This window comes from Rousettus aegyptiacus, unplaced genomic scaffold (assembly GCF_014176215.1).
Source record: "Rousettus aegyptiacus isolate mRouAeg1 unplaced genomic scaffold, mRouAeg1.p scaffold_m13_p_8, whole genome shotgun sequence".
NCBI classification, from domain to species: domain Eukaryota; kingdom Metazoa; phylum Chordata; class Mammalia; order Chiroptera; family Pteropodidae; genus Rousettus; species Rousettus aegyptiacus.
Genome location: NW_023416311.1, coordinates 60559942 through 60572609, shown reverse-complemented (window position 1 = coordinate 60572609; position 12668 = coordinate 60559942). Strand labels below are relative to the sequence as shown.

The following is a 12668-nucleotide window of genomic DNA, read 5'->3' as shown; positions in this document are numbered from 1 at the left end:
AGATCGACTACATGTTAGAGCACAAATCAAGTCTCAATAAATTTAAGAAGATTGAAATCATTATCAACTGTCTTCTCTGATCACAATGGCATGAAACTAGAAATTAACTACAAGAAAAAAACTGGAAAATACACAAACATATGGAGGCTAAATAATATGCTACTAAACAATGAATGGGTTATTAGTGAGATCGAGGAAGAAATCAAAAGATACTCAGAGACAAATGAAAATGAAAACATAACTCAAAATTTATGGGACACAGCGAAAGCAGTCCTAAGAAGGAAATTCATAGCAATACAGGCCTACCTCAAGAAAGAAGAAAAAGCTCAAATAAATAATCTAATCTTATAATTAAAAGAACTAGAAAAAGAACAGCAAACAAAGCCCAAAATGAATAGAAGAAAGGAATAAAGATCAGAGTGGAAATAAATGACTCTAGAAAAACAATACCAAAGATTAATGAAACTAAGAGCTGGTTCTTTGAAAGGATAAACAAAATTGACAAACCCTTAGTCAGACTCATCAAGGAAAAAAGAGAGACGATTCAAATTAATAAATCAGAAATGAAAGAGGAGAAATAACCACAGACTCCACAGAAATACAATGGATCATAAGAAAATACTATGAGCAATTATACGCCAACAAATTGGACAACCTAGAAGAAACGGACACATTCCTAGAAACATATAATCTCCTAAGACTGATTCAAGAAGAAATAAAAATCTGAACTGACCTATTATCACCAAAAAATAGAATCAGTAATCAGAAACCTCCCATAAAACAAAAGTACTGGACCAGATGGCTGCAAAGGCAAATTTTACCAAACTTTCAAAAAATTATCACCTATTCTTCTTAAACTATTCCAAAAAGTTCAAGAAGAGGGAAGGCTACCTAACTCCTTTTATGAGGCCACCATTACCTTGATTCCAAAACCAGGCAAAGACATCACAAAATAACAAAAACACAGGCCGATCTCTCTTATGAACGTTAATGTAAAAATCCTCAACAAAATATTAGCAAACTGAATTCAGCAATACATTAAACTATCACACACCATGATCAAGTTGGATTTATTCTGGGATGCAAGGTTGGTTCAATATCCACAAATCAATTAATGTGATATACCACATTAACAAATCAAAAGATAAAAACCATATGATCATATCGATAGATGCAGAAAAAGCGTTCAACAAAATCCAGCATCCATTTATGATAAAAACTCTCAGCAAAGTGGGAATAGAGGGAACATACCTCAACATAATAAAGGCCATAGATGACAAACCTACAGCTAACATCATACTCAATGTGGAAAGGCTAAAAGCATTTTCTTTAAGATCAGAAACAAGGCAAGGATGCCCACTTTCACCACTCCTCTTCAACTTTGTATTGAAAGTCTTAGCCCAGCAATAAGACAAGAAAGAGAAATAAAAGGCATCGGAATTGAAAAGGAAGAAGTAAAACTCTCGTCATTTGCTGATGACATGATACTATATAGAGAGAACCCTACAGCTCCAAAAACTGTTAGAACTGATCAATGAATTCAGTAAAGTAGCAGGTTACAAAATAAATATTCAGAAGTCAGTGGCATTTTTATATACCAATGATGAACTTTCAGAAAGAGAAATTGAGAAAACTATCCCATTTATATTTGAGTCAAAAACTATAAAATACCTGTGAATCAAATTAACCAAGAAGGCAGAAGATCTGTTTTCAGAAAACTGTAAGTCACTGAAAAAAGAAATTGAAGATACAAATAAATGGAAGCATATACCTGTTCATGGGTAGGAAGAATAAACATTGTTAAAATGGCCATACTTGCCAAAGCAATCTATAGATTCAATGAAATCCCTATTAAAATACCAATGGAATTTTTCAGAGAGCTAGAACAAATAATCCTAAAATTTATATGGAGCCGTAAAAATCCCCAAATAGCCATGGCAATCTTGAGAAAGAAGAACAAAGTTGGAGGCATCACACTATCTGATATCAAACTATACTACAAGGCTACAGTAATCAAACAGCATGGTACTGGCATAAAAACAGATACATTAATCAATGGAACAGAAGAGAGAACCCAGAAACAAATCCATGCCTATATGCTCACTTAATATATGACAAAGGAGGTAAGAATATACAATGGGGTAAAGAGAGTTTCTTCAATAAATGGTGTTGGGAAAATTGGACAGATACATGCTAAAAAAAAGAAGCTGGACCATCTTCTTATGCCATATAAAAGAATAGACTCAAAATGGATTAAAGGTTTAAATATAAGACCTGAAACTTCTAGAAGAAAACATAGGCAGTAAACTCTCTGATATTACTAAGAGCAATTTCTTTTCAGATATATCTCCTCAGGCCAGGGCAACAAAAGAAAAAATAAACAAATGGGACATCAAACTAAAAAGTTTTTGTTCAGCAAAGGAAATCATCAACAAAACAAAAAGACAACTGACTGGGAGAAGATATTCGCTAAGGATACATCTGATAAGAGGTTAATATCCAAAATATATAAAGAACTTATACAACTCAACAGCAAAAAACAACAAAAAACAAAACAAAAAACAAACAAACAAAAAAACCCAGTCCAATTAAAAAATGGGCAGAAGATACTTCTCCAAAGAGGAAATACAGATGGCTACCAGATATATGAACAGATGCTCAAGGCTGCTAATCATCAGAGAAATGCAAATTAAAACCATAATGAGATATCACCTCACACCTATCAGAATGACTATCATCAACAAATCAAAAAACAGCAAGTATTGGCGAGGATGTGGAGAAAAGGGACCCTCATACATTGTTGGTGGGATTGCAAATTGGTACAGACGCTATGGAAAACAGTATGGAGGTTTCTCAAAAAGTTAAAAATGGATATACCTTTTGACCCAGCAATTGCACTTCTGGGTATTTATCCAAAGAAAAACAAAACAATAATTAGTAAAGATCTATGCACCCTTATGTTCATGGCAGCATAATTTACAATATCCAAGATATGGAAGCAAACTAAATTCCCATCAACAGATGATTGAATAAAAAAATTATGGTTCATATATATAATGAAATATTACTTGGCCATTAAAAAAGAAATCCTACCATTTCCAATGACATGGATGGACCTAGAAGTTATTATGCTGAATGAAATAAGACAGAGAAAGATAAATACCATAAGATTTCACTTATATGTAGTATCTAAGGAACAAAAAGAACAAACTAATCAAAAACAGACTCACAAATACAGTGGACAATTTGGTGATGAAAAGAGGACAGGGGGGTTGGGAGGCTGGGAAAATGGGGTGAAGGGTTAAAGAAGTACAAATTAGTAGCCGATAGTTGGGCATGGAGATGTGGAGCATGGCAGAGGGAATGCAGTTAGCATTAATATAATGGCTAAGCGGAAGTCCAGGGGAGGGAGGGAGCAATTGGGGGGATCATTTTATGAACATTATAGATCTGAAACTAATTTAAATAAATAAATTTATAAAAAAATAAAAAGGGTAAATTACATGACACTTTACACAATGCTACCAAAATATTTTTTAAACATTATTTTAACTTCTCACTTATTGTGTAAAACCCATTAGTTCTCAAACCTGCTCAAAAATAAGAACCACTTCAATTATTTTTAAAAATACAAATTCACAGAACCAACTTTAGATTGATTGATTTTCCAACAGTAGGTACAGGATTCTTTTTACAGGATTCTTTATTTTTTAAAGAGCTGCTGAAGTGATTCTGACGTACAGACTGTTCTGAAAACCAGTGTTTTAAATAATATCACTTTAGATAGATGCCCTTCTTTTTTAGGATTCAAATAATTTCATATAAATTTAAAATAATTAGTTATTATGTAAATATAAATATTGACATACAGAGAAAAAACTGAATGACTTATTCAGATACCCCATGGGTAAAACTGAATCTTGGAGTAAAGTTTTTTGATTCCTAATCCAGTTCCTTATTCTAAAACCACTTTCATTTCCATTATGTAAGCACGAAATATAATTTTGTATAGATAGGTAATTCAATACAAATGTACAAATGCATTTATGCAAGCAAGCCACATTACAAAAGAAGCAGACTGGCATAGGTAGTAAAAACTCTAGAATTTGATATAATGAAAATTGACTGTGATCTCAGCATAAAGAGAAATTGCATAACGAACTTGTGTAAACCAGTCTCTTCTAAAAAATGGGAAAAATGCTTCCTACAAGTTAGGTGAATAAAAAGAGAAATTCAATTCAAATGAAGTTATTCTGAGCTTCTAAGCTGAGAGAGAGTTCTTATTCCATATAATGGACCTAAGTATTAGCAAAAAAAAAAAAAAAAAAAAAGGCCTAGACACAATAGATAAGTGTGTTTTCACTATATAATATAAAACAGATATTTACAGAACACTTTACCAGGATTTCCCTTACCTAAAGTATCCACTTCTGTAACTGACTTTGTTTCTAGATGAAGGTCAATATCCTTTGGAATGGTTAATGGCTTACTTTCAATGTGACCATTATATTTCCTATAAAAATGAGACAAATGCACAAAAAACAAGTTACCTACACTGTTATCCAGGTGCTTCTGTTAAACTAATTACAAGACATATAAGAATTCAAATGTATGTAAAATAAATATTATACTACATAACTAAATTTTACAAATCTTGAACATGGTAGCTATGACTAGGCAGAGGTGGAATAGTTAAAAAGAAACATAGAACTAAAAACTAATTTGGATTACAATCTTGACTCTTAGCAGTCACCTGAACAGAGTTTGACATCTTTTATCAACAAATTCATTCATTAGTTAAATATAAATTAACAGCTAATACAGAAGGATGTTGTATGGATTAAATAAAACTGTTTTAAAGTGTTTTGGAAATTACAATATTAAACAGGAATATTTAATTAAAGGACATAACTATTGGAATTCAGAGAAGGAGGGTATGGACTTAACATTTCAATGAGCTTCAAGGTTTATTTGTAATTATAAGTGAAAGAAAATGGTAGCGAGATCAGAAAAGACAATTTTTTCAAATTTCTAATATCATGCCAAATAATCATTAATGTTTAAAGAATTTTTAAAATTTAGTGACAATTTGTTGTCACTCATATTTCATATTAGAATAAGAGTTTCAGGTCTTAAGAATTCCTCCCCAACTGAGGAAACTAAGGCTCATTCAGAGAGGATAATTAACAAGGACTTTCCTTGATAATTCAATTTAAATAGAGAGAAAAATTTTAAAGTTGGAGTGAGCCTTCAAAATTACTGTGTTGTCCTTCTGTTTCACAGATGAAGTTGCTATGGCTGGTCATTTAGTGAGCTTTTAGTTTTCTTCATAAACTTTAAACATCGAAATAAAATTCAGCAATTGAATTGGACTCAAAAAGTTATACTGCTCATCCTTTTTATTTAAAACATGAGGAAACAGAGGTAAAAGCAGGTGAATCTGCCTGATACAATACTAAATGGTAGCCAAACCTGAAAAGAATCCGAACCAATTGATATTTTTAAATGACTTTATAGGGTAAAGACATGGGTTATGGATCTTGCCACATCAACCGCAAACAAAATTTTAATATGATGGCTATTTGTTTCCATTATTTAAACACAAAGAATAAAACTGACCATTCTTAAGTAAAATAATTACTTTGGTGCATGAAGTATTTTGAAGGGTGATTCAATATCACTTCAGATCATAGGTTTTAATCTCGAATTTATCAACTGTTTATAGCATAACTGGTAAATGTTCCTTTATATAACTTACCTATCTTTTTTGCTTTTCCCTTTTTGCTGCTTTCCTGCAAGAATTCTTAATTCTTCTTCTGTAGGATGTTGATACCATCTTAAACTAAGAAAAAAGGAATCCTTTTTAAATAAAGCAATTAAAATCATCCGAATAATTCATTTATTCTACAAGTAGTTATTGAGTTTCTTATTTATGAAGACACTGCTGGAAAGTATCAGGTGGAAACTCTAATCTGAAACAGATATTGCTTAAGCCTTAAAAGAATTCAGATTCAAATCCATCAAACACCAAGCACTTATGAGATGTCAGACCCTGAAATGCTGTCTGTTGGTAATTCTTACAACAATGTGTTAATACATATTAAGATGATATAGGTTTACTATTAAAAGTAAATGGAGTAAACTCTACAGACAAGCAGGCAGGAGTACATTAAAATTCTCTACCCATCCCTTCATTTACACAAAAGGAATTGATGTGTCTTAAAAAGAGAGCCTTTTGAACATCCTCAAAGATATTAGTCTCCTTCACTTTCCTCTCTCTCCTTTATTTTAGTTGGAGAATTCTCAAACTTTATGTGTGTAAGAATTAGAGTAAATTGTTCTATTTACAAAATCCTTTACTCTTAGCTACATCTAACCCTCTTCAGAGTATATTCATCACCACTCAGTCAAAACATCCAAACAAATCAATTATTTCCTTTCAAGCATCCATATGCTCATTTTTAATTTCCTGTTTCACCTGAACTTCCTATCTAGCAGCCACCTAAATTTGAGATTGAGGTTTTATCTTGAATGTGCCCTCTCCATGTTACCATTAACTCTGTTAATTCTTAAAATTCTAAACTTGCCTGCTCCCCTGGAAGGACTTTAGCTCAGACTTTCATTTAGCATATCTTTCCCTCTAGCTGTGTGACAAAATTCTAACTGTTCTCCTTGCTTTCCCCCTAGACACCCTCCTACATTTAGTTATTTTTCCATAATGTAAATCTTAGCAAGATACATACCTGTTTAAAACCTTTCCAAAACTCCTCACAGGGTAAAGCAGTGAGTAAGGCAGCTAGGCAAGCTAGGAAATGACTTTGACCAAGGCCTTGTTGTCACAAAAGAGAAACATAAACTCTGTATTGCCAGGCCTTCCAACTGATCAATTATGAAAAATCCAGATTTTTAAAGTGAAATATCCCAATTAAAAGAAAAAAATGTTAGCAACTGATTTGCTGTATTTAAAAAAACTAAAGAATTGGCCATTTAAGTAAAGACTGGAGATTTGACGTTAAGAAATTATTGTTAAATTTTTTTTGGCTGTAATAATAATGAGATTATAGTAAGTTTTTTAAAAAGCTCAAGTATTTTAAAGATATACATGGAAATATCTATGAATGAAATATTTGCTACAAATATTTTTTTTGGGGGGTAGGGGAGATGAAAGGGAACACAGATTAAGCAAATCAGCCACTAGCTATGAATTGTGATAAGTATGTAAGAGCTCATTGTATTCACTACATATTCATTATTTTTATTCTGTCTACTTTGTATATGTTTGAAATTTTCCATTGAAGTTAAAATACATATTAAAAGGCCTAAATGTGTATAGGGTTTGTGACCGCCTATTTCATCCTTTCACCATCTGACTACTATCTACTTCACTAGACTCACCCTTTGAACACGACATTATACTTAGACTAAATGATATTTTATTTTATTTCATCCCTTAGTGTTTGGTATATATTCTTCTCTTCGCTTGTAAACACCTATGCCCCTGTCCAGTAAACTCAACATTTACTTTCACTGTTCATAAGGCAGTCTCCCCGTGACATAATAAAGAATATATCTGGTCACTGTCTCCAGCTCTTGGAACACAGCCTTAAAAGCCCTTGTAATGTCCTAAGTCATAGGAGGTGTCTTTGTTATGCTAATGAGGGAATCTGTGCCTCAGGACAGCTTTAAGATGAAAGCTAGTCACCAGAAATATCAACCATGTGATCAGAGTTGGAACTTTCAGCCACCTGACCTCCAGGAAGGAGAGGGGTCTGGGGATTAAGTTTAATCATGTAGCCAATGATACCCACATGCCTACCTAATAAAACTCCACAAAGTCTCTGGACTCCAAAGCTCAGAGGAACTTGCTGTTGAGCCAACACACTTATGTGCCTAGAGAGTGACATGCCCTAACTCCACAGACGAAGGGAATGAAAACTCTGCTCCTTTCCAAGCCTCCTATGTGCAATCTTTAGCATACAGCTGGAATAATTAAGTATTGCACTTTACTGAGCTCTAGTCATTTTAGCGGACTACTGAATCCGAAGGGTTTGTGAAAACACCCTAATTTGTAGCCAGTAGCCAGTTGTCAGAAATAGGTGACCTTGGGATTCCAAGAACTGCAGCTAGCCTCTGAAGCCTGGGCATTCTTACCGGGGACTTTGTCTTTAACCAGTGGGGTCTGCGCTAACTCCAGATAGTGTCAAATTTTAATTACAATTGTTATCTGACCAGTTAGGTCAAAATGGAATATTCCCCTAACTGAAAGTAAAGATTTTATGACTCACTTGTTTTTGTATTTTTCACCTAGTATAGGTCCTGGTATACATTAAGTACTCAAAAAGGATCACTGGACCAAAATGAATTCAGTTCTCCTCTTAGTTTACGGGTTTTAACAATCAAATATATATCCTAACCAAAAAGTCCCTCAACTGTAATCAATATGGGTGAACATATTACTACTGCAGTCCAGAATCTTAACTGACAGAAAATTCTCATTATTCAGGTAGTTACATTCTATAAAGTCACAGCAAAACTGAGCCATTCATTCCTACTAGAGGAATACAGAATTAGGTTCCTGTGAGCCTCTGGTCATATTTTCATCAACCAATCAATATATAATCTTGTTTTATGTGTGTTTCTATTTAAAAATACCTTATTTAATATATAGTTGATTATTAAATTCAAGGTGAAAAGCACTGTAATACATGCCTGAACAAAGTTTACCTAATAATTGTAATCATAAGTATTTTATTTTCCTGAGTTCTGTGAATATTTGTAGCAAATTTTCATCATAATGCACATCATAGCCTTTTTGCATTTAGGAATAACAGACAGCACTTCAGCACTATGCTTGGGGGCCATTTTAAATAGTGAAGTCACCTACAAAAAACAAAACTACAAAAAACGTGGCACTAAATAGACATTAAAAAGGATACCTTTTTACAATATTAGAGATGAAACAATAAAGCCTCAGCTGGGGAAATAGGTATAGGGCCATCCAAATTTTTCACCACTCTGCATACATCTATGAACCACCTCTATGAACAACCTCGAAAGCACAAGTATGGATTTTGTGGTACTTTAATAAATAAATTTTGTAAGTAAACATTAGCAAGAGGGCAAATAACAAATACAGAATCCACAAATGATGGGAATTGAATACCTAACATTTAGAAGAACACTTAAGCAATCACTTATTTTATAAAGACTAAAATTAGTTGTTTAGTTTTGAAAAATATTAAGTAATCAGTGAAAAGAACAATCAGCATAAGAAACATACATGGCTTTACATTTAACACCCTACAATAAAATATTTAAGACCCTTACGTTTTCTAGGAGGCATTTTCAAATGTACTCGGGCTTGTTAATCTTATTTAATGGACCTATTTTTCTAAAGTGGATTTTATTTATTCTTATACTTCTTATTGGACAACTCAGGTCATCTTCATTACTAATTATTTATTCAAAGTTGGAATTTAAGGATGCTGGGTGATTTTAGGGCCAATTCTAATCTGTTACTCATCTGTCCATCCATCATTTATGGAGTCTACAATAGTGAAGAACTCTGCTAGGTAAAGGAGCGATAGAATCACACACACAGAAGCCTATGTCCCTGCTCTCTTGATGCTTATATTTCAGTTGGGAGAGAATTTAACCTATAAAAATATGATGAAAAATCATAAATTGGATACCATGCAAAAGAACGAAACAAGTGGTATGAATGAGAGACATAAATTTTAGGTATTAGGTTAGAAAAATCTCTTTGAAATGACATTTACCCAGCAATCTAAAGGATGAGTAGAACAGTGAGGAAGAGCATTCCAGGTGGAGAACACCATGTCCAAACGCACAAAAGCATGAAAGAACATAGACCACTGCAGTGACCAAAAGGCCAATGAGGCAGTAGCACCATTGCAAAAAGAAATATATGAGGAAGGCTGAAGAGATAAGAAGAGATTATATAAAAGCTCCTCGGTGATAGTATGGAGTTTAGATTTTACGCTAAAGTAACTGTCTTAAAACAAGAGAAAGAACATTTACATTTAAAGATCTCTTTTGCTGCTCTGTGAATTAAAGGGAGGCAAGACCAGCAGAGAGATCATTGATCAACGGGTCTTGCTGATGGACTTAAAGGTAGGGAGTGAAAAAAGTAAGGAATGGGGAATGATGTCTGTATTTCCAATCTGAAGAAGATGGTACATTTTCCGAGGGTGGAGACAGAAGAAATCAAGAATTTAAAAATGCTGAGTTTTTAAGTACCTACAAGACATTAAGTGAAAATATCAAGAGGCAACTATATGTTAGAATCTATAACTCAGAGATAACTTGAGGTCATTACATAATTATGGTATTTAAATCTATAAGAATTAATAAAATCACCTAAGGAGAAAATGGTAGAAAGCTAAATAGTTAATCAGGAAAGAAGCAGTTTATGAAAACAATGCATGTAACAAATCTGGTTATAAAGGAAAACAGGGAAATAAGCCAAAAACTAAGGAATGGATATGAGGGGGGCTTTTTTTTTTTTTTTAAACGGAGGAAGGGAGATAGCTGGTATTTTGACTTTTCTTTTTGTTGTTGTTACCTTCAATGCAAGAGTCTTTTTAAAAAAATGTATGTGCTAACAGGAATAATCCAACAGAAATGAAGCAAATAATAATACATAAGAGAAGAAATGGCCAAAGAAGTGAAGTCTTAGTGGTTAGAGGGAATGGGGTGCAGAGCCAAAGGACAGGAAGTGGGCCCTGACTAAAAAGGTTAATTCCTTTACAGGTTAAAATTAAAATACATAAACTTAAAAAAAAAAAAAAAAGGTTGCATGTGTGACTAGGGTTGGGGTTTACTGGTGTGAAGATGAGAGTAACGGACTCTGGTTTCCAAGATTTTAGAGTAAGGCTGAAGCAGGGATGCGTAACATTTGAAGAAAAAGAATTTGAGTTGAAAAAGTTGAGCTGAAGCAAACAAAGACTTCCAGGCAGCATGGAGTGGCCATCTAAGATCTGAGATCATGAATTCAAAGTAAAACCTACAAGTACAGTTGCTCAGTTTTTTTTTCTTCCAATAGTTTAGTACTCTGTATACAGTTTGATTCCATTCGATATGGCTCCCATCTACTACATACTTTAAATTCTGGTCTCAATTTTTAGTCTTTTATACTTTTAGTTAATATGTCTAATTCAGAAAAATGATTTCAATCTGCTTGTAACTGTTGCACTATGCCTAATATGAGCTTGGAAGACAGATATAAAAGTTTAGCTTTAGAGTCTATGTAGCAGTTCATAATGGTTACCAAAATACAATTAGAGAAAAATGCTTATGTTAATGTGTTTAAGCAAAAGGAACATAATATAAAATTGCACATACGATATAATCACAACTATGAGGGAAAAATATGAATAGAAAAGATTAGAAAGAAATACAATGAAATTTACACAGTGATTATCTTTCACTGATGAGAATACAGTCCATTACCTCTTTTTTTTTCCTTTTTCTCAATTTGCCATGGTTTTCTACATCACAGACATATATTGTTTTTGTAATAGAAAAAAAATAAAGAGTAAGTATTAACAGGATGACACTAAAAAACTGAACCTCTTACATTTAAGTGTATTGATTTAGTGTATTTTATGACATTTACCTTGGTTATTTTGTGGTCTTTTTTCACTTAAGATTGACAGCAGTATCTCAGGTAATAAAGCCAACCTGGTGTTATACACCACGAAATAACTGAACTAATTTTTCAATGACTTTCTTGTATAAACCTCTAATATAATAACACTGAAAAAACTATGTATCAGAAAATATAGAATATACTGACCCAAACTTTTAAAAAATTTAAGCAGCAGTTTCATTTAAAGCAAATCACTTTAAAAGTTGTCAGAAGAAAACATTTCGGAAGTTTAAAATGGAAATTTGAATATGAACAAATATAGAAAAACTCAGTACTGAGAGCAAGCTAAAAAGCTTTAAAACATAAACAATAATATAAAACTCTATTTCAGAATATAAAGCATAGGTCACTAAAGACAGCTTTAGTCATCATTCTAAATCTCTATAATTTTGACAAAAAGAAAAAAACTTAATAGAAAACAAATACCACTTAAAACTTGAAAACCTTTCAGTACAAGTAGCTAAAATGCCGTCTGTTATACATATACTGTCTTCTGTTAATTACTGAAAATTTTAATAGAATGTCATGACATTCTGAAACTAAAAGTTAAAACAGCTAATGCAAGCAGAGCGAGGACTCAGGCATTCCATAAGGGTAGTAGCTGAAGGTTTAAATCTTTCCCTTAGGTCATAGGTCCCATCTGCTGTGCATTTGAATAGTATGGTTTTCTCACTAAAAGAAACTTGCAGATTCATGAAACAGGCAACATGCAAATGAGAACAGGCAAAAAGAATTAGAACAATTGAATATGAAGGTGCTGTTACACCCTCTGTACCCAATATTAGATGAGGCAAAATCAGAATAAATCTGACCATAACATATTTTCAATGAGGGACATATGAAGGGAATTAGCAGACCAAGGTGAGAGTCTAGGGAGGCAAGAGGTAGAGAAAAATGGGTAAGGTTTGAGCTGAACAATCAGGAAAATAGAAAGCAGGTTCAGCAAGAAAGCTATTACAGAGAAAAAGCAAAATCCTACTTCTCATGCAAACCCCAC

The 12668-nt window shown here is 33.0% G+C and overlaps 1 protein-coding gene across 6 annotated transcripts in view; it reads right to left on the bottom strand.

Annotated features, from left to right (window-relative positions):
- TMEM161B (transmembrane protein 161B) overlaps positions 1-12668 on the bottom strand; it is a 63504-nt gene that overhangs the window by 29009 nt on the left and 21827 nt on the right. For 3 of the 6 annotated variants that reach the window (XM_036225282.1, XM_036225286.1, XM_036225289.1), the window contains exons 2-4: positions 11473-11510; positions 5759-5842; positions 4416-4513 (exon numbers count right to left, since the gene is read on the bottom strand). Coding sequence is in view for 2 of the 6 variants with exons in the window: in XM_016118690.2 (XP_015974176.1) it covers positions 4416-4513; positions 5759-5842 (182 nt within the window). In the remaining 4 variants the exon portion in view is untranslated. The remainder of the gene's footprint in view (positions 1-4415; positions 4514-5758; positions 5843-11472; positions 11511-12668) is intronic. The other 3 variants (XM_016118690.2, XM_036225280.1, XM_036225281.1) reach the window with 1 other exon arrangement.